Raw genomic sequence first — 21,485 nt, 5'->3', positions numbered from 1 at the left:
ATCATTTATTACTATTTATTTTTCAATTCTAATTTCTAAGCTAGTTAGGGGTAGGATGGTTAGGTGATTTCACTCATTAATGTCAAGCATTTTTTAAACAACAGTTACATCATTGCCACATTTGCTATGGACTAATATGTGGCATGTTTTTAAATGGCCTTGTTTGCACGCATTCAAAGCATATGTTTGTACTGACACAGTGGTACCTTGAAGGCCTGATCTCTCTGTCCTTAGTCACACACACTATAAATATTGAATGCTGCATCAGTGCTTTACACAGTGTCTTCATCAACTCTCACCAATTCAACCTTGTGTATTTAAAGCTGCTTAAATATGTATTGAAATTCTCTTTTCATTTCCGTCAGCAATCCTTAAATCAAAGGACGATTGGATGTGGATGTCACAGGCCGGATAAGCCCATCTAATCATTTAATTTGGGCCGAATGATTTGATTGGTTAGCCTACCTGTCTTTCCTACACACCTGCACGCACTCTGCCGGTGCACTCTTGTTGGTATCTCCAAAGCGGCCTATTCTATCTTTAACAAAGTGTAGTCAATTCAGTTTGTATCAGTTGTATTCTTTCAAATACCACTGTGTAAACAATAACTCTAGCCTTCTCAGGCTCAGTGGTAACATTTCAATCCAGATCTCTGAATCCTGCCCTTTGAGGCTAGATGGGTAAAAGTCAGCAGTGCATAAACTAATGACGAGGATGCAATTTCTGCCCGTTTCAAAACCTCATCTCAGTGTGTGTCTCTATTTCTGTGATTCTCTGCCAAGCAGCGATGAGATGAAAGGGATCAACAGAAAGGTCTCTCCGAGGATTGGTTTGGCTGTGTCAAAGCCATCAAGGGCACTGCACTCACAAAGCCACTTTCAACAGGTGCTTGTGTTTCCCATCTGAGGGGCCCCGAGTCTTTCCACTAGACCCGTGCCCTCTCCATCTTGGCTATTTCTTGTCGCAGACTCCTTTCAGTTTGGCCCGCTCTCCTTAACAAGACTTTTGTTCTAAAAGGAACAATAAATTTATGTTAGAGATCGAGTGCTGCGCTGGTGAGGAGAAAGGATTGGGTGATTTTCTTTTAACAGATCACATGATCAATGGAGGGTTGAACCCCGAGGGTTGAGGAGGCTTGTGGAATAGTCACAAGAAATGTATATGGCCTACTCTCTCATCATCCTGGCAATCCCACTGGCATTCACTGACAACCTTCTGATTTATTAAGTAAAATTGTATTCATTCACTCTCCTAAGTGCTGAGTCATCAGCTTTTAAGCATTTTTTTCGGTATTTAGATTCCTTAACCATCTTATACTTTAATTGTCGATTTCTTTTTTTAATGATTGTCCTTGAAATGATTACGTGTTAATGCGATTCCTACCCACTCATGACCTTGTGGTTGAATATGTCTTTAAAGACAAATGATTGTAACAATATATTTCTAACGAATTAACGGTCAATCAAATCATTCTTAACTTGAATATTCCGTACCAATCCTACACTGTCCCTTGCCGAACAGCTCTTATCTATTCAGTATGCATCTCAGGCTGTCTGGAACCCTGCCGACACCATCCCCACCTCTGCTCCATCCATGCCCTCTTCACTGCTCATTTTAAATAATTACAATGGGGGAAAGAATAGTGCTGCACTGTCAAACAAAATAAAATGGAAAATCTCACTAATAACTCCAATACAAGCCCAGACCCCTCTCCCCAGCCTGTGTGAGCCTTGCCCTGCACTACAAGGGGCTAGCTTGTACTTGATCTACACCCTGTGGAGAGAAGGTCATGACTCCATCTGGCCTCGGGTTCTGTGCACCCCGCTGGCTCCCCTGCTAGTGGGCTGACCTTGGGCCAACACTCGCCTTCCTCCTCACCACAAGGCTGGGTATACTTTAGGGAACGCTCTGAGTGGCCAGAGTCAAGTGGTCCTTTTCACTGTATTCTCAGAGAAAGAGGTCTGGCCCCAGCTGTAAAATTGGGATCACATGACACAGATGCTCCAATGAGGTGGTGTTGTGTCGCGTCACGCGTGTGCCTTTTATCAGTGGTTAACACTAACATTCAGACTGATCGATGCGTCTTCAAGCAACGTTGTGTAAAAGGTATTCACGACAAGGTACCACTTCCCTTCATGGGTGAATAGTCGCCAAAGGTGCCTGCATTTGTATCATTGATTCTCTACGTAGGTGACTGATTTGGTTTTTCTCACCCCAAATTCAGTGACATTTGGGGATCTTTATAACACGAAAAGGATTTGTCCTGAAACTGAATATCTTCGCAAACCTCCTCTGAGGAACCGTTATGACTGTCTGTTTTTTTTCCTCATTTCATCTCCCCAACTTTCTTACCCATGGACGGTTTGCTAGCCACAGACATAAAGTCAAAGTTTCATAGGTACCAAGCATGAAATGCAAATTTATTTCCAAAGGCAGTTTTGACATTTCATGCATGTATCACATGTGCATGTCTCCATTCTTCTCTATCTTTCTGATTTATGTGCCGCTAAATTCTCCTGAGACCCTTGGCTTTCCCATTTCCAAAGGAAACAAGGAAAAAACGTTCGCCAATCATCTGTAATCTCTCAATAACGCAGGCTCACTCTGTTTTCTCCTGCAATCGGGGACAGCCAGATGTCTTTCAGAACAATCAGGAAGTAAACGCAAACAGTGTCTCCGGGGGTTCCATCAGTTTGAGTTACACAAGTTACACAATAACTTGATTTATAGACAACGGAATTGGTGGAAAGAAGGGGAGGGGGGGGGGGGGTGGCTTCCTCAGTGTTGAATGCTCTGTGTTCCAACAAGACCACGGAAACAACACTTTCAATTAAAGGAAGATCTGAATTCTCACGGGATTGGATAACACATCACTCATAGGAGCCTGCAGGGTCTATCTTCACGCCTCTTTCCTTATCCGTCTCTCTCTCTCTCGCCGTACACAGGTTTCCTTTTTCCATCCCCTGTAGCCGATTGGTATTCAATACCTTCGACCTATAGATTTCTTGAAGGAATTTCAATTAAACAGAATGGGAAAGCACGATGGAGATCCTTTGTGCTAAAACCTGCAGAAATCCTTTATTAAACAGGTAATATCCCTGTCAATAAGTTTGTATAGGAAAAATACATTTATGCCTTTAGGCTGGTTAATTGTCTTTCAATTGCATAAATCACATTGGGTTGTGTATACTTATTTAAGATAGTTGGGTTTTCACATATTTTGGTTGGTTGGGCCAAATAATGAATTCAGAGCATTGACAAATTAATTTTAAAAACGTTTGAAGGTTTAAATTCTAATGCTGCGTGGGATTTTCCAAATGGTGACATGTGAAACTGAAACCTAATCCACAACCATGAGAGAATGTGGGTTTCTGAGGTAATGACAAAAGCACTGATTTGCAAACGGAATCAATCTTTTCCATTCTGTTGCCGAAGGGGAGAAGATGGCTCTGTGTGCCATTTTTATTTTAATCAGTTTTTAGTTGTTTTTCACTATGCCACAGTGATCATGATCCTGTTTAGTATGTGAGCCAATTTGGCATCGAATCCAAGCAGTTGATTGGTTCTGCGGCAGTTCTGAGATAATGGGATTGGCTAGAATAACCTGTGTTTGCTGTCTAGGATTGGCTGTTCTGGGATGGAGGAAATCATAAAGTGGTTATTTATAAAGCTGAAAAATAAAGTGTTCTACATTGCGCCAAATAATACATGATGCATGATTAGGGTGTAATATTATATGAAACATAACCCAGTATCACCGGTCGTCTAGTCTCCCCAAATCTAAAGTCCGATGGCGGACAAGCTTGAATCTCGGGGACTGGGGTGTTTCACCTTCTTTTGCCTCATTTAGGTCTGTAGAAATGTAAGTGTGTAATTGGCAAACAAAGATTTGCCCGGGATTAGGAAGCTGTAAAACAAAAAGTGTACATTAAGATGTCATCCAGGCTTGCCACTGTAGAAATAAACATTTCAAATTTTAAATACCTTTCTGGAAGCTTCATCCGAGTTTTCGTCGGTTGAATATCTACCGATACAGGAACAGGAAATAAGGCCTAACTACTACTATCTCCCCCCAAAAGTTTTGCTAACATAACAAGACTGCTGGACCTCAGATTACCTGTTGTCTAAATAGGAATGGACACTACATTTAGGGCATTTAGCAGACGCTTTTATCCAATGAGACTTACAATAGGTACATTTGTCAGTACATTGTGCCCGTTTTAATAACAAATCTATTGATACCAGTGACTCCTAGTACTGCAAATTATAAGAAGATTATGAAGAAGCAGAAGAATGAGTGATGGCTTTCTGAAAGAGGGAATATTGTGTTTAATCGAGACTTGTTTGATAAAACGGACGCCCTTCCTGTCATCTGCACTCACCTCGGATCAATCATATCTGAGAGTGTCGGGTTCTTCAGACCGTTGAGCACGCGTAAGTAATGATAATTAAATTATAATTACATTTTGGTTTTCAAGTAGCAACGTGTCCTTGAAAATTAACAAGGGCATTTGAATAAGGCAGTCTGGAGGCAATTTGTTCACTAGTTCTGGTTGAGCGCTTTAACAAATGTATATTTTGTAGCCCTTGCACTCGTCGAGTTGTGTTTCCGAAGTCATTCGTTTGATTAGACCGCTCTACCGGCTCTTAGGAAGGCCGATCCATTGCCATCCTTATTAACGGGCCTCAAACTAAACAGTGTTCCTACTTTCTATTCCACCCCGCTTCCCTTGACATATAACACGCCACAGTTGGCGCCTATGTAAGAAATACATAAAGACATTTAATATACACATTTACTTACTCCATGTTCCCATGCGCCCGTGTGCACTGACTTATTCATATACATATTCTCCGTTTGATCAGTGACGGTTCCTTCCGTGTCAGAGATGAGTGCTACCAGGCCTATCCATCATGTTTCGTCAGCTGTCATGCTTGGAGGGGGGGGACGGGGGGGGGACGGACGCTATGAAAGGCTCCCTGCCACGCACGGATGGAGGCACTCTAGTAGTCCGCGAGGAAACCGCTCACTGGGCAGCCCGGGGCAGTGGAGGATTGATCAGGAAAATTAGACGGAGGACAGATGGGAGAAAACAAAAAGATGACCAAAATGACCCACAGTTACGAGACGGAGGACGGCCCAGACAAGAGATACACAAACAAAAGACGAAGGGGTTCGGTTCGATGCCTGTGAAATCGATCATTTTTTAGTTATTTAAAAAAAGTTACACTTTGAGAGAAGTGAGGTCACAACGGACAAGCAGAGGATGGGCTTTGACGTTGCGTAGAGTCGTGTGGTGTCACTCGACACTCGCTGTGTGCCACGCTAGGATGGCCCACAAAGCTCTGCTCAAGTAGCCACATGCCTGACATTAACTAGTGCTTATATTCTTTCAGATCCATGTTACTACTGAGCAGGTAGAGGTTAGGCCTCTTGCTGGAGCACGCCTGCAGACTGCGAACACTGGGCGTTGAAACCCAGTACCTTTGGCTGGCAGTCAGACACCCCTGCACCGAGCTACACCTTACTATATTCTTAAGGAAACCAAGTGCATGTGGGCCATTGATAGAAGTCATCAGTCTACATTATCCAAGTTAACTGTACGTACAAATAAACATGCGTTGAGGCATGCAGGAACACAGCCCACACATCCTGTAAAAACCATTCGAGCAAAGTGGGTAACGTATGTAATCCGCTCAAGCAGCAATCTTTATCTACTAACGAGAGCCTTGTAATCGTCGAGGAAATCATTGCGTGGGTTCACGTTCACGTGTCCACGGATGCGCCTTCTCTGCTGCGGCCCGCAAAAACAATCAAGTGAGCGCCTTTGAATCAGAGGGCATTTTGTTCGCTCACAACACTTGGCGAGCCATTGATTCCGACCCGCGGCCCCGGTGGCCTGGAGGCATCGAGACGCGGCTCATTAACGACGACGCTTTATCAGGAGGGAGGGAAAGAAAAGAAGAAAAAAACGTCAATTGAAGAGATTGATATCCTTTTGTACGCGCGTAGTATTACTGATAGTATTACTTGAGGAGTTCAGACCATGAATCAAGCTGACTTTTGCTGCCGCCGCGCCTGGAAAAAGGGCGAATGCGAGAGTAGGTCCGAGTGATAACGTCGTTATTTTGTGTTCGTGCGGAGGGTGGCGTTGCTATAAAACATTCTGCCGCCACGGCAGACATTTCTGGGATGCCCATAAGGAGCTGCCCCCCCGGGGGGGGGTAACGCTGAGACTGTGAATCAGTGGCAGTTTATGGTTCTGGGGTGAGAATGATGACTGCTGCTCCAAGGGTTTGCCTGTCTATGGATTTGTTAAACGTTGATCCATGTAGCAGTACGGGATACTGGCCTTTGTTTCATTTTAAACATAAAAATTGAAACTGTGGGATGGCAAAACTAGATCATTCTGTAGTACGAGAATGTGAATGTTCTAAAAAAGCTGCGTTGTACAACAACTCAATAAAAGGTCTATTTTTTGGTCAGTTCAGAGTTAAATGATGAACAGTTTGGTGAACAATCCAGCCATTTAGCAAAGAGCTTGTGCTTAACTGCGCGTGGTTGTAAGCGTACTTCACACTGGGATCCCGCGAGGCCCACGCTGGTTCTCTTGAATTGGCCCTTCATTTCCATTTTATTTCCATAAGCGTACATACTATATATCTCCACCCCGGCTCCTGCTTACAGTAGCAAATTCGCTGCTCGGCATGATAAAGAAGAGCTCATGCATAGCTAATGCTAACGAGTAAATTATATTCATTGTTTTAAAGCTTGACTTATCAGCACTATTCTACCTGTCTCAGCAGCCCCGCCAGATGGATTTGTGAAAATGTTCTCCCTCTCTCGCACAAACGCTCCATCTCCACTCTGCCCGCAGCCATGATGGAAAGGGCGGGAAAGAAATGGAGATATGGCTGTTACTTAGCTTCTCTCCCAACTCCAAGGAAAGAAAATGGAAGCCGAGTAGTAGTGTTCACGTACGGGTCATTGTTGTGGAATAATAATAGGAAAGCAGCATTCCGACTGAAGAAAAGGAAACACAGTTGTTATTATGTTCTTGACAACCCGGTATTGGGTCGAACCGCCAAGTCAGGTCGGACAGTTTCCCAAACTGAACTAAAGTGTATTTGACCGAAAAGAGATGAAAATCATAGATTCAGTCGTTCATACGTCAGCACAAATTGTTTTTTAAAATGTCATAAACATTAAAAATATAATATTTGACAGAGAAGGGAAAAGACCTTGCTATCTGTTGCAAAAATATGTGCATCATTAATTTGTTCAATCGGCTGACCTATCCGCCACAATTAAGTACAAATCATTGCTTCGTTCCCGTGTTGCCAAGTCAGAATATTATAATAATAACTGTCAAACATGACGTTGTTTATTTAGAAGGAGACAAGCGACCAGACTTAACCAACAGCCTCTTGCGTTGCAGCAACACAGACACTTACACACAACATGACCTTTCCCTCACTCACGCATCCGGTTATACTCTGTCTTCTGCCATTTTCTTCTCCTTTTTTTCCGAAAGTACTTCCGATGTAATTTATGTCTGTGTCTTTAAAGTGCTACTGAGCATCAGGGGAAGCAAAGCGAGCAAGCAATGGCATGAATAATCCATTGGCAGTTCAGGTCAAAATGAAAGAAAGGAAATCAGACCTCAATTACCATCACACTCACAGTGCAACTCCGTAGCATTAGCCTTTTCACCCAAAAAAAGAGAGATTGTTTATTGTAAGCATCAATCTTACGGGACGTGCCGGCTGGTATTCAAATTATACCAAATGAATGATTCCAATGAATGTGGCTTCATCAGTCTATTACTTGACCTGAAAGCGCAACAAGAAAAATCCTCATTATAGTCCTGCTCGTAACACTAATAACATGAGCGACAGCCATATTCATAACAAGTATTTCCACCCACCATTGAACCCACCGTTGAAGGTACAACGTTGCCCAAGCTCGAGAACCTAAATATGTACATCATGCCCGCTGGTTATCCATTGCTTCTCTTATCGGTTGAACCTTTTATATCAAATCATCTTTGATTACGAATGAAATATGCAGCTTATTAGATGTTCAATAATTCATTCCATCATTCAAGTACTTGAAAATGTCACTGTTGGTGCTATAATAAAGACATTTGGAATGGTGGCATTAGAAGAAAATGTTGAAATGTTAAAAAAAAAAAAAAGCCTTCCTGTCTCTTTAGGAATTAAAAATTCACCAAGTCAGTCCATCCAGCTCATTCGACGCACGTCTTCCAATCTGTGAAGCGAAGGCCCAGAGGCTACAGGCCGCAGAACATCAACTCTTTTTTTTGGGCTAGCCGACGAGTCTTTCTGAAGTCTTCACACACATTGATTTCTCATTTTGAGCTTACAGAAATCTCATTGGTCATGCTTTCTGCTTTCTGTGGACCAACTGAGCAACAGACGTTTCAGTGGCAGCAAGCTTCACTAAACAACATAACCGACTGATGCAACGCACTTTTGATATTTATCGTTCAAAAATGATCAAATAAGTACAATTATAATCAAGACCGATCAGAGGTAACTGGGTCTTGTACTCTGGAGTTGTTTCTCTCCTTTGGGCCAAATATTGACTTAATAAACACTTTTATGCTTAGGTGGCCAATTGTATCTTTTTGAGAATGAATGACTTAAAAATGGATAAACAGCCATGTTGTTTTTTTTGGCATAAAAGCTGTTTATTTAAGTGGAAATGTTCAATATTTAAACTTAAATAAAGATCATTAACAACCGCTGCAGCAAGGCTGGTACACAAAAAAATGAATAGTGCAAATTATTTGACATCTTCATCACATTTGGATCATGAAATCTGAGTAGATTGAGCAGACACAATTAATAATCCCGAAACATTGACCAACATGAAAAAAAACATGAGAGGAGTACAATCATTTGTGTTTTCCATCATTATTATCAGAGTATGGTTTGTAGGAAAAGCTTTTTCCTGCAGATGTAAGAAGCTGTCTAAAACCCAGTAGACTAAGATGAACTCAATATCCTAGGACAACAGGAACCCATTTTGGAGAAATGTAGATATAGCACGCATTTGATTATGGAATGGTAAAACTAATCAGACTTACGTGTGGTTATTGTCACAACATTGGGGCCATTGCCTCAATTAGATTAAAAATCCCATTTCTAGAGTACACATAAACACACTGCCTGTAAGGCCCACAGTCACATATAATTATAATAACCATTATACTAACCATAATAATATATAATAATGCAATCAATCAGTCTAATGTGATCGTCTTACCCTATCATTCACTATGAAATTCAATTCATTAAAGTACCCAACTGTACTTCTGTTTAAGAAGTAATGACATTGGTGAAAGTGATTGTCGGTTTCCCTGCCCATGAGGCCGTGGCAGCTGATTGCCAGCGATACAGACGGTACGTCGTGTACAAGGTTGGCTGGGCAAAGTGGTTTCAGTGCTTCTTTTCCCGTACTAAAAGAGGATATTATTTACCTGATTTTGCCTCCATTAGACGCATACGTACCGCTAACCATCTCAAATAAAAAACTAACTATGAAAAGACACACGGTCCCATGTGGCAGCTTCTAAGAGATAATCACACTGCCCAGGCGGCGGTGGGCGACAGATCGACCTGTGTGTGTGTGTCTATGTGCTCCTGTGCGTTACTGTGTGTGTGTGAGTGTGTGCCGGTGCGTGTGTATGTCCCTGTGTTTTTGGGTTGCCTGTGTGTGTGCGTGTGTGTGTGTGTGTGTGTGTGTGTGTGTGTGTGTGTTCCAGTGTGTGTGTGTGCGCGCGCCTGTGCGTTGGAGGCTGGGGAGTGTCTGAGCCTGGCTCATTAGGGTGAAAGCTGCGAGTCTCCCCAAAGAACCCCACATCCCCACCAGGGCCTCGTTTTAAACATTCATAGCGTGGAAGTCTGGCGGGAAGAAAGACATCGGTCGTTAACGGTGAAGCGGCACTGATGTGCCAAAGCGGATGACGACGCCATCATCATCAAACACTGCCATCGCCACCATCATCTTCATCATCATCACCCCTCCGAGTCGTCCTCACCGCTGCTGTCGGTGGGACTGCGGGGAGTGCCGCGCGCTGCGCTGGAGTCTCTGGGTGAACAGGTGGCTGGCCCTGCCGCAGTAGGTGTGCTTGGTGGTCTGCAGCGCTGCTTCGAGAGGCAGCAGCAGCGCGCGCGCCATGCTCTCCCCGAACGGATACTGGGCACCACAACAAACAAAAACAAACAAACAAAAAGAAGAAGACGATGATGATGATGAGCGATAAAACACCTCCGGTATAACCGTTTCTAGATTGTTGCCGGGACTACTTTGTGGCAATCTGTGCGAACGACGGCAGGACGACTCTCTCTCCTGCTGACTTGTGGTAATTTTCGCTCGATTTCGACGTGGAATATGAATAACGATTGAGTAGCATTGTGCAGACACTATACAAAAGAAACGGTTGTATGGATAATGGATGTACAGCTTCGGGACATGAACCAAGTCAGAAGCAGAATTGAAAGCCAACTGCTATTTAATTGTACAGACCAAAGCTCTTAAATCACCGGGCAGAATAACAAAGCGGGCTCTTTGGTATTCTAAAAGGGTATCTCTGTCTTTTTACTTCCATAGTAAATAAGGCAATAAATCACAGTTTTATGAGGTCTCCTCGGACTCTGCTTTGGCCCGCGCATTAGGTCACTAAAAGCACACTGGTCTTTATCATCTTCCATGTGTGATGTTGGGCAATGAGGCCCCCATTAAAAGGCCGCCTATTGATTTTCGTGCTGAGGCCAGCGGTGGGTGTTGTCCACACGGAGCATCACGCCGTCTCCACGTTGCATCAGCACTAAAGATTTTACAACTGCCATGGGTCGCCCTTCGAGTGGGGTAATGGCCGGGGGTCTTTTATGGCCAACGCCTGCCCCACTAGGTGGGCCGGGCCCGCCTCAGGGAGATGAGCTGACTAGTAGGATATGGGTGGGACGGGAAATGAGAGTTTTTCTCCGAATTGGCTGGAAATTGAATCCGGGCTGCGTTGGCTGGGGAGGGCGGAAGGGCAGGGAGGAGGGGGGGGGGGGGGGGGGGGGGGGGGGGGGGGGGGGGGGGGGCCTGGCGATGCTGTCGTTGGACATCTAGAGTTTGAGCTGCTTTTATGAAGAAAAAAAGAGGAGAGATTTAGGAGGTGGATGTGGATGAAGCCAGGTGTAAGAACCTGTCAACGCTGGCAAGAATTCGGTTTTTCCATGCATCAACATTCGCAGAAGGGTTTCATACACACCTTTGTACCCTTTTTTTGTTTTTAATATAACTATTACTGCGGGCATGTGCAGAGTCAGTGGCTACTCCTTGAATAAACAGCTAGCTTCACCTTCATCGCCTCTGTGGACATGGTATAAACATTCAATATTGACAGATACCGGCTGCCCAGAAAATGGTCAAAGTAAGTAAAGACAGCAAAACACGACGGCGTGTGATTAACCATTACAAGCCGGCCTTTTCCTGTATTTTAGTTACATTCTAAGTGGGAGTATCCACCTAGATGTATGATTGATAGACAAGCAACATTTGCTACAGTCCACTGGGTAGGCTGGTAGACTGATCTATCCAGCATACTTCTAGGTGGACACGCCCACTCGTCATGTCACTAAAAGACTTTCAAATGGCTTGTAATGGCTGATCGCACTCACACCTGGTGGCATGATATCACACCTTTAAAAGGATCTTGGACCAGGGGAGCGAGACGACAGAAGACGTAGCGAGACAGAAAGACGAGGAAGAGGATCGACAAGAGGCGAGAGAGCCAGAGCAAGATGAGAGAGACGAAGAGGAGAGACATGAAGACGAGGAAGAGGAGGGGCGTTAAAGACGAGGAAGAGCAGACACACCCAGAGGGGAGACGGAGGAAGATGAGCGAAGCGGGAAGTAAAGTGACGGGAAGGGGGGGGAGGTGAAACATCAAGGCCGCGCCGTGTGTGTGTGTGTGTGTGTGTGTGTGTGTGTGTGTGTGTGTGTGTGTGTGTGTGTGTGTGTGTGTGTGTGTGTGTGTGTGTGTGCGTCGTAGGCAACGTGTGCGTGCACTGTCTAGGAGACGGATGGCGGGGTGTTGAGACGGGACGGGGGAGGGGTGGGGAGGGGGTTTGGGGTTGGGGGGGGGTTGAGGGGGAGAGTGGCACTGTAATGAAGCCTGCTCATTTACTTAATGGCTGAGAACATTGCCCCCACTGATAGTGGCCAGTCCGGAGGCCCACGGCGCTAATGGATGGAGAGCGCCTAATGAAGCTCCCGTCCCCCGGCCGCCGCCCGTGAGCCCGTCTGCACACCAACAACCGGGCTCCAATAATCAACAGCTGAATTCAGAGAGCCCCGTGGAAAGTGGGTCGCCGGCAGAGAGAGAGAGAGAGAGAGAGAGAGAGAGAGAGAGAGAGAGAGAGAGAGAGAGAGAGAGAGAGAGAGAGAGAGAGAGAGAGAGAGAGAGAGAGAGAGAGAGAGAGAGAGAGAGAGAGACAACCAGACAGAGACCAACGCAGGCATATAGTCACACATACACACACATGTACATACATGCACCCACACACACGTATGCACACATTTATACACACACACACTAGATGAAAGCTGGCTCTAACTGTTATATTAGGGGCTCACATTTCCTCGCCTGGTGAAGTGATAGAGAAAAAAGAAAGAGAGAAAAGAGAGAGAGAGAGAGAGAGAGAGAGAGAGAGAGAGAGAGAGAGAGAGAGAGAGAGAGAGAGAGAGAGAGAGAGAGAGAGAGAGAGAGAGCTCTCCGGGTGGCGGCGTTGAGCTCTGCGAAGGATTCTGATGCTGGAGGAAGAAAATGATAGCGGGCATTGTGGAGGATGATGGGAAAGCTGTGTGATAATGACGTATTGACGTGTTTGATATAGCGGTTTCACCTGCCCGTAACGGGCGGTACTCCAAGTAGTTTGCTTTGAGTGCACTTTGACGATGGAAAGAGGCACTGCGGGGCTCGGCAGCGCTACGGCTTCCAACTCCATTAACGTGGAAAACCAAATGTGCCTCTGCATGAACCGGGACTAAACAGAGGTCACTGCAGATGGTCTCTTGAAGGCATGATTTTTTTCTGTGGGCTGGCCACTGGGTTGATACTGCAACTGGCAGGAGCCACACATTGGCGTGCATCACATTTTGTCTTTTATGTTATAGTTAACATAGACTTTTTACAGCCTAATCTTAGAAGAACACGCACACGCACACCAAAACACACGCACACGCACACGCACACACACACACACACACACACACACACACACGGGGGAAGCCAGCGATGGCTGTGTCAAGATCTCGGGTTGAGATGTCATTACCTTTTGGATGGCTTCGTAGACAGCTCGGAACGCCGGCTGCTTGTCGTCATGGTAAACACCCCTGTTGCCATGGAGAATGAACACGCCTTCCTGCTCAGCCGGCTGACAGTTGCTGCCATAGATACAATGATCTGGACGGTAGTTCCAGAGGCATGGAAACACATATAGGCTCTCTGTAGGACATAAACACAGGGGGGGGAGAGAAAAACATATCAAAGGTGACAAGTATGGTTATTGAGAGAAAACAATCTTTGTATGCCTGAAGCTGTCACTCAATGCGCAATAGGCGCAGGGTTGCCCACCTGGGTTATGGTGGAATATGATATTAAGCAGATCCTGGTCACCCCAGGTGATGTTGAGTTTATACTTCTGGAGGAGGGGCATGAGCATCTCATCCCACCGTAGTGGAACAGATGTCATGTCGTTCTGTTAGGGGAGAACCACAGGTAAAAGATGAGCTCTTTCAATCAATTTCTCGCATTTATATTCTGCCGGTGCTTCAAAAATGCAAGGAAAGAGGAAGGACAACAGTGACCTCTAGTGGTCAACTCTGGTGGTACAGCACTTGAACAATGTATTTTTGAGGTTTTCCCAAAACTATTTTTGACAAACAGAACTTGCCAAATGGATTTTTGTAAATATTGAATACACAAAATATCTTCAAACTAATTTTCCTTTCCTATTAATCATTATGAATAAAATAAACGCACACACAAACACAAACATTACATAATTATAATTATATCTAAAAACAAAAAGGTCAAAAACTACCTTGAAACGTTTCTCCCTGATTCTCGTCATGTTCATCAGCATGACCCCCGAGTTGACCCCTGTGGCGCCGTAGTAAGGGTGGCGGGCGAAGCGGTTGTACCAGCCAATCCGCGGCTCCTCGTGCTCCGGCGCCATGGCGGCCAGCTGGCTGGCGTCGAAGCGGGAGAGCAGTGCCCACAGCTCGTCCACGGGGTTCAGGAAGAGGATGTCCGTGTCCACGTAGAGCACTGAGTCCACATCCTTCAGGATCAGCTGGAAACCAGAGGGTGTGTTACTGTTTTGCTGTTCAGCGGATGGTTTCATGCAAAGCAAATGACAGTGAATTCAGATGTAGATCATTGAAGAAGCAGGTAGGGGGTTTGGAATGCCGGCGACTAGACTCTCCTGCCCCCTGTGGCTGAATGTTGATTAAAAGAGGACCCAACATTAAGGACTCCACACAGTCCACACACAAATGCTCGTAGAGCGCTATAGACTAGGGCTGGTTATTGCCAGGTACCTCACAATTCAATTCAATTAGATTCTTTAGGTCTTCATTCGATTCGATATCGATTCGATTCGATATTGATCCAATTGCTTCGATATCGATTCAACAATATGTGCAGATGACAAAAAATCCTAAATATTATTTAGAATTAACCATTTCGAAATTAATTAACCATTTCATTGTGCTTTATCTAGCAAAAAGGGAATACACCGTTGTATAGTATTGTTCCTGAACTAAAATTGCACCATGAAAGTAATAATCCTAACATGGACAAATGTAAAGGGCATGTATATCTAGGCACACTCGCTTCTAGATTACAATTACTGAGTATGCTTTTTTTTTTAAATCATTTTTTTATTTTTAATCGAAATAATTGATTTCAAAAAAGTTCTGAATCGAAATTGAATCGAGAACAAATAAATTGCAGTGCATTGATGAATCGATATTTTTACCCAGCCCTACTATAGATGCTGAAGATTTTGTATTCAAAACTTCATAAATGCGTAGAAAACAGCAGGCATAGGCGGTATAAATAGACCCCACACCTAGAAAAATGCATTACTCTCTGTAGAGCTTCAGCTCTAACTGCGGTGTGGAAGGGCTCATTGATTAACATCGGAATGTGGGATGCTTTGGGTTCGGTGTCCGGAAGTCTTTATACAACTTACAGGTAGGAAAAGCCTCTGAGAGGCACAGGGCTTGAAGAGCTTCTTCCATTCTGCAGCGTTGTCCCTGGGAAAGGTGATGGGGTAGGTGGTGGTGTTGAACCGTGGCTGGATCTCAGCAGGCCAAGAGTCCAGCTTTAAAAAAAAAAAGTGACTTGTAATGTGAATAGCTGCACGTTTATTCAAGACACACACATACTGTATGATTATTTGACTGAAGGTTAACCAGGTTCCTATGTTAGATGAAACATGAAAGCTAGGTCGCTATGAAAGAATAGGATTTAATATCCCTGCTCAGAAAGGACAGGAAATAAATGCCCCCTGGAGGCCAATTTGTGTGATTTATTAAAAAATAATAAATTTGGTGTCAGCTTGACACGGATGCAGTGCCAAATCCTGTATATTAAGCCGTTTATTGTTGTCATGTTTTTCTTATGAACTCACAGCCTCTTTAAAGCTCTCGTGCAGATGGTCCTCTGCAAAGATATGGAAGTGGAGCAGCTTTGTGCTGAAAAGGACAGCAGACTTCAGCATCACCAGTGTCTCCTCTAGCCTGGGGCCGCAGGCCACCACGGCCAGATGCATCCTCTCATCTTTGCTTGTCTTGGTGTTTAGCCTCTCCCTAGGAGTTTACATACACAATGAAGTGACACGTTAGTCGGCAACAGGTGCTGAGGAGCTGATGTCAAGATGGGGAATCTAAGGGGAGATGTTTTAGTGTGTAACGTCTTGCCTGTGCTTTTGCAGGCAAAAGCTCTGGGGATTGTCACAGTGATTAAGTGAAAGGAGACTGGCATCATTGCTACAGCAAAGCTGGGCGTACCTATGTGGCGATTCCAACAAGCAATTCACTCCACAAACATCAGCAGGCTGTCTCCAATACGGGTTCCAGTGAGATACTGGCAATGGATTACACCTGACAGAATGAAAACATGTGATCTTTGGGATCTTTGGGATCTCTCGCTGGGTGAGTTGAATGCCATGCATCAGTGTGTAGTAGTATGCTTTAGATTAGATGCTTTAGATTTAGATTGTGACAATGTGGACACTCTTCACATGTTGCTAGACTGAAAGGGTGTAACATAATAGTGCAGCCAATACAGGTACTACTACTAGTTTGTTCTTTAGCAAATTAATTGTTGTAAGTTAACACTTTACATTGGTGTAATTACACAGGTAATAAGCACAGTGATAACAAGTAAAAGCTTGATGAACGTAATGCAATGACGTTATTGAAAAGCCTCACCAAACCCTTCCCTAAAAGGGCTGGAGGTATTTGCCTATTCCTAACCTTATTCCAACTCATACATACTCGTACATGCTGTTCAATAAGTTATTACACAATACTGGTCATGATACTGTAACTGGACACTCGTGTGAAAAGCCACAATAATGTGTAATTCCTATGTGCTTGTACGCTTCAAATTAAAAGTGTCCCTTCAATCAGCAGTTGGTGTTACTTTAAATCCAGGCATCATCATAATCACTAGGATTAACAGAATTGCCAGGTTTCAGGCTTTTATAAAGACCGGAAATACAAACGGAATGTTGGATGTACCTACCATGACGCATTTACGTTTCAGAAACATGTTGACAATAACATTGGTTGGCGTATTTACATACGTTAACGACAATACTAAAACAACGGGCTTTAACTCGTAGCTATTAACCCGCTAGCTCCATGCTAACGCCCCTTATTAGCCAATGCTTGCCATCACACGGCAGCAAGTCGACTCCAACCAGTAAAGCAATGCCCATTTTGATGTCAAGTTACATTAAAACGTTTTAACTGATTTAACTTTTCCCAAGCCGTGTCCTAGTACTGGCCTGGTATTCGAGGCCTCTGACGTCCAGAAGGCCTAACCACACCGGGCTCTTTCCTGACAACCTACCCGGTGGCATGGCGGCCGCTTTGTGGTACGCCTTGCGGTTTGCCGAGGGTCCTCTCGTCCTGCGCGTCTAAACTAGAGGCTAGTTGATTCAACACATAAAGCGATGAAAACACTGCTAAAAGTATGCATATGAGAAGTGCATGAAGATAGCATCGCATTTTGGGTTGACAAGTCACTGGAATAAACGCCGCAGCATCTTGAAGGTCTGACAGACGCACAGACCAACCGGTTCTGCTTGTGGATTGCTCAAGACAGTTGTTTTTAATCTTCTGATCCACCCACTTACATGTGTTTTAACATAATCGTTAAATCACAACCTGTCGCATAGGCTCCATAGTGTTCTCCTCTAAGCGAGGGATGCAAACACTTGCACCATAAAATGAATGAAACATCCTAGACAGTTGATTGACAGAACCTCATGTATGAAGTTCGAAGCAGACCATATTTCAGAAAAGGTTTGCCACTGGCAACTTATATGCAATAGACATTATTTATGTATCTAATATCTTTAATTGTATTATTTATTTTTATCTCGCAATGTAAAATGTAAATGTTATTATAAAATCCTTATCCAGTTCACAAAATAATCCGTAACCATGTTCCAACAACGGCTCAGTTAAACACCAACAGCAAAGTGATTCATTGGATGGGATGGGCTTCTTAAATGTTGCCAAAGTGAAAAGAAAAGCGTGTCAAAGTAAACAGATTTAATCAACATATCAAGTGCAAACAATCTAACAACAATCTATGTGTAAACTATTGTTCAGAGATGACCGCTTCACATTTTTACACAGTGCATATAAACTCATCCTATGAATCCCAATACTCCGATCACCCTTATTAGGAACAATACAATAATTGAACAATCAAACCACTTGCCACTCTGACTCATGGCACAGAAAAAAAAAACTCAGGATTCCAATCCACTCTGTGGCTTGGGTCAGTTCACTCGTCTTAATGCAATAGTTCTCCCATCAAGCGTTCAGTCGATATAGCTCTTTGTGGCTTTGTGCATAACTGAAGATTACTGTATTGGTCGTATGTCCTACAACGAACACAGGAGCTGGGGAGTGTGGATCATCCCGAGAGGAGGAGGACTGTAGTGATGCGTCAGTGGGCGTCCCCGTTCACAGAGGAACCCTCCCCACGCGGCGAGGACGCCCGGGAGCCCTTCCGCTCCGGGTTGTCCGAGCCGGACCCGCTGTGGCTGTGCAGGTCTGCTGAGGTAGCGGTGGCCGGAGGAGGCTTGGCCTTCTCCTTAAAGTCTGTGATGATGACGGTCAGGTCTCCGACGGTGACCTCCAGATGCTGCGCGCTGCTACGGTCGACATTTTTCAACCTGGGCCTGATGGGGAAAACAGACAAGAGGGCAGAAGGTTTAGAAGAGGCTGTGTCCACACTTTCATCATGCGTCAGGGTGTTTTCGGTCCCTGCTACAATTTTCAAATCTCTGTCCAAGGCATCAACACTATCATCATTTCCCCCCCAGCCGTTTGAGCATTGACGGAAGGCCAAAAATGGAGGGGAAGTGCTGGACGTTGTGAAGAGCATGCCAGGATTTCTTTCCCCATTACCTCATTGTTTTATTGTTGTTCTTTTTAAGCGTTGGCTCTTTTTCGTTCTTCTCTTTCTCTGCCTTTTCTTTTTTCTCTTTTTTGGGTAGTGTAGGTGGTGGTGGTGGTTGTGGTGGCGGCGGCGACGGTAGGGCAAACTGCGGATTTACTTGTTGTGTAACCAGTTGGGGAACAGGCCGTGGCTTTCTGTAAGAGAGATTCACATGACTGGTAAGTCCCCACACTGAGAAGCCTGTATCTTTTATTGTGGGATCATAGGTCGATACCCCTTTCGTACTGATACAAAAATATTGTCCAAACAAGAAATAACTGACAAGCTGGGATTCAAATACCTAACCACCTTATCATTTAGTCAAATCCTAGACATTAGAACCCCATATGCTAGCATTAATGCTTTCAAGTTGAAGAATAACATCATTCAAAGGGGTCAGAAGCTGCATCAGATCTATAGGACCCAGAGTTGTCGATAGCAAAGTGGCTTGTTGGATATTGGCATTAGGACGAGCACCTTCAATTAAAAACAGTGTTTATTTTAAATGTTGTATGAGCAGAGTCCCTTTGTAGGGTTCCGTGTTTAACATCTGGAGTGGACCCTTGATGCCAAAGGAGAATAGGCTGTTTTTTTTGTAATGGAGGTATTGAACAATACAATAAGAAATCATTCACTGACATTTCATTACAATTCAGTCCATTAGTATTGGAACCTCAGACTTGACTGATTATCTGATCCTCATCCTCACCAATTTCCAAATGTTGGTTTACACCCCACAACAGAGCATGAAACAGAACGTGGTGGGTAGGTACACAACTTGAAGTAAGAATAAGTGCTTTGACATGGTGCAGTTAAGTTGGAGGTTGGTAAAGCATGGCCTTGTCAATGGAAAAGTACCATGAGTCAAATTGCCCCCATCCTTTCGTCACCTAGACTTGTTGTCTTCCAATTTCATTCCCAGTGGGAAAGGAATTGGAACAACAGAAGAACTGTAATTTGTGATTACGTACATTCTAGACTGCATGCTTTATTTGAATAATTCAAGTTTATCCTAGCTTTTGCAACAGTCCGCATACCACCAAAAAGTGTTTTACTCAAGAGCTCTTTAAAACGGTCTCATTGTGGGTCAACAAGATTTGGGGAGGTCTTAAATAAAAACCGGAGCATCTTTCGTAAGAAACCATTACTCCAAACTTTCAAGATTGCAATGCCAAATGTGTATAGGCTATATTGGATTGTATAAATAATGTATTACATATAATCTTGTGAACCAGAAAAGTGAAGGCATTTCTATCGACTAAATAAAACCTTTCCTGGGTGGTTCTTGTGGACTGAAATGGTTTTGACCTCGACGTCCCCTCCTCCCCTTGTTTACAAAGACACCACAGTAAACATGTGTATAAAATAAAACACAGATTTAAACGAAGGTGACACAGGCTGCACAGGGGAACACCAGGCTCCATCAGACAACACACATCAGACAAATGTCTAATAATGAAAATACGCGCATTCTTACCGAGTTGACGTTCCCTTCCTGACATCACACATCATACACTTAAAAGCCTCAGCTGTGTTCCTAAACGTGCAGACGCTACAATCCCAGTATCCATCATCGGCGGAGGGCTTGGGTTGCCGCTTCGGCCTTTAAAGAAAACAAAACAAAAAAACAAGACGGACAGTGGAAACTAGTTCTATTAGTAAAATCAAGCATAACACCCGCGATAAAAATCACTACAAGGACAAGGACACAGCGCCCACTTGGCTGCTGGCTCTCACAAAGTCAATGCATGATGCAAAATGAGCCTTGAATGGGCTCGCTGGCCCCATGAACCAGTCTGCAGGCGCCATGAACCCTGGAGTGGAACAGTTACATCCACTGGCTGTGCGCTCTGCGCACAAATCCTCTAGTCAGGTTTTTTACTATGAAGGAAAAAAAGAAAAGAACATCACCTTACCTCGTGGGACTCCTTTTGTCTCCCATGATATGCTTTTTTTTGTATTATTATTATTGTAGTTAAAATTGCTCACGGTGCCTGAAACCGACCGACTAGCTACTCAGCTGTCGTAGAAAGTCCACTCTGGACGAAGGACGGTCACGTGGTAGGGGTTTAGCCAATCACTGTTTAGTAAAATCACGACAATCACAACGGCCGTACGGCAGGGATGCAGAGCTTCAGCATTTCAAAAATCTAAAAGTGAGAAGCATTTAGAAGAATCATATATCATGTGTTTGTCTTGGGAAATTGAAATAATTTCCCCCTGGGATTATTAAAGTATTAACAACAACATGAAACTCCGTATTTATGAAAATATAACTGAGGTTAAACGGCCTATACCTAATTGTGGCAGGCAGAAAGGAATTTCAGAGACTGATTGAAGAAAATAAATATAACACCATGCCCGTATCAATTGAAACATGGCGCACATTAATGAAAATACTACTTCAAATTGGTATAATTGCCTGCTCTACTTCACGGATGAACCTACCAGAAATGGATAAAGAATGTACCCTGCTATCCTCATCTTACCTCGAGCTTCCGTGTAATCATCAGCATCATCCTCTCCAAAGATCAACAGAGCAAAAGCCCTGTCGGTTGAGATTAGGTTGATTTGAGAAATGCAATTATGTGTAATTTTTACAGTACATATAGGTTTACACTACTCTTGTTTAAAGTGGTTCTGCGCCCACATTTTCAGTTTTGGTTACACACTGCATGTGATCCCGTCGGAGGCCAGATGGGGGCGGCATCT

At 44.0% G+C, this 21,485-nt stretch overlaps 2 protein-coding genes across 6 annotated transcripts; both read right to left on the bottom strand.

Annotated features, from left to right (window-relative positions):
- Positions 1-6,013: 6,013 nt before the first annotated feature.
- Positions 6,014-17,417, bottom strand: LOC130388573 (glucoside xylosyltransferase 1-like). 3 transcript variants are annotated; one of them, XM_056597936.1, is made up of 8 exons: positions 16,839-17,261; positions 16,100-16,192; positions 15,721-15,898; positions 15,280-15,411; positions 14,125-14,376; positions 13,656-13,779; positions 13,354-13,526; positions 6,014-10,225 (listed from the first exon to the last, which is right to left on the bottom strand). In XM_056597936.1, the coding sequence occupies exons 3-8, from the start codon at positions 15,859-15,861 to the stop codon at positions 10,064-10,066; spliced, it is 984 nt and encodes a 327-aa protein (XP_056453911.1). In that variant the 5' UTR covers positions 15,862-15,898; positions 16,100-16,192; positions 16,839-17,261; the 3' UTR covers positions 6,014-10,063. The 3 variants fall into 3 exon arrangements, with proteins under 3 accessions (XP_056453911.1, XP_056453909.1, XP_056453910.1); XM_056597934.1 differs by having other exon boundaries at positions 6,015-10,225; positions 17,169-17,417; XM_056597935.1 differs by lacking the exon at positions 16,100-16,192 and having other exon boundaries at positions 6,015-10,225; positions 17,169-17,417.
- Positions 17,418-17,685: 268 nt separating this feature from the next.
- Positions 17,686-21,475, bottom strand: LOC130388575 (YY1-associated factor 2-like). 3 transcript variants are annotated; one of them, XM_056597938.1, is made up of 5 exons: positions 21,263-21,473; positions 20,690-20,923; positions 20,251-20,376; positions 18,743-18,928; positions 17,695-18,513 (listed from the first exon to the last, which is right to left on the bottom strand). In XM_056597938.1, exons 2-5 carry the CDS (start codon positions 20,713-20,715, stop codon positions 18,279-18,281), a joined length of 573 nt encoding a protein of 190 aa, XP_056453913.1. In that variant the 5' UTR covers positions 20,716-20,923; positions 21,263-21,473; the 3' UTR covers positions 17,695-18,278. The 3 variants fall into 3 exon arrangements, with proteins under 3 accessions (XP_056453915.1, XP_056453913.1, XP_056453914.1); XM_056597939.1 differs by having other exon boundaries at positions 20,690-20,853; XM_056597940.1 differs by lacking the exon at positions 20,251-20,376 and having other exon boundaries at positions 17,686-18,513; positions 21,263-21,475.
- Between the last annotated feature and the right edge of the window lie 10 nt (positions 21,476-21,485).

The sequence above is a fragment of the Gadus chalcogrammus genome, chromosome 9, assembly GCF_026213295.1.
Source record: "Gadus chalcogrammus isolate NIFS_2021 chromosome 9, NIFS_Gcha_1.0, whole genome shotgun sequence".
NCBI lineage: Eukaryota > Metazoa > Chordata > Actinopteri > Gadiformes > Gadidae > Gadus > Gadus chalcogrammus.
This window is presented reverse-complemented; position numbering and strand designations above follow the sequence as displayed.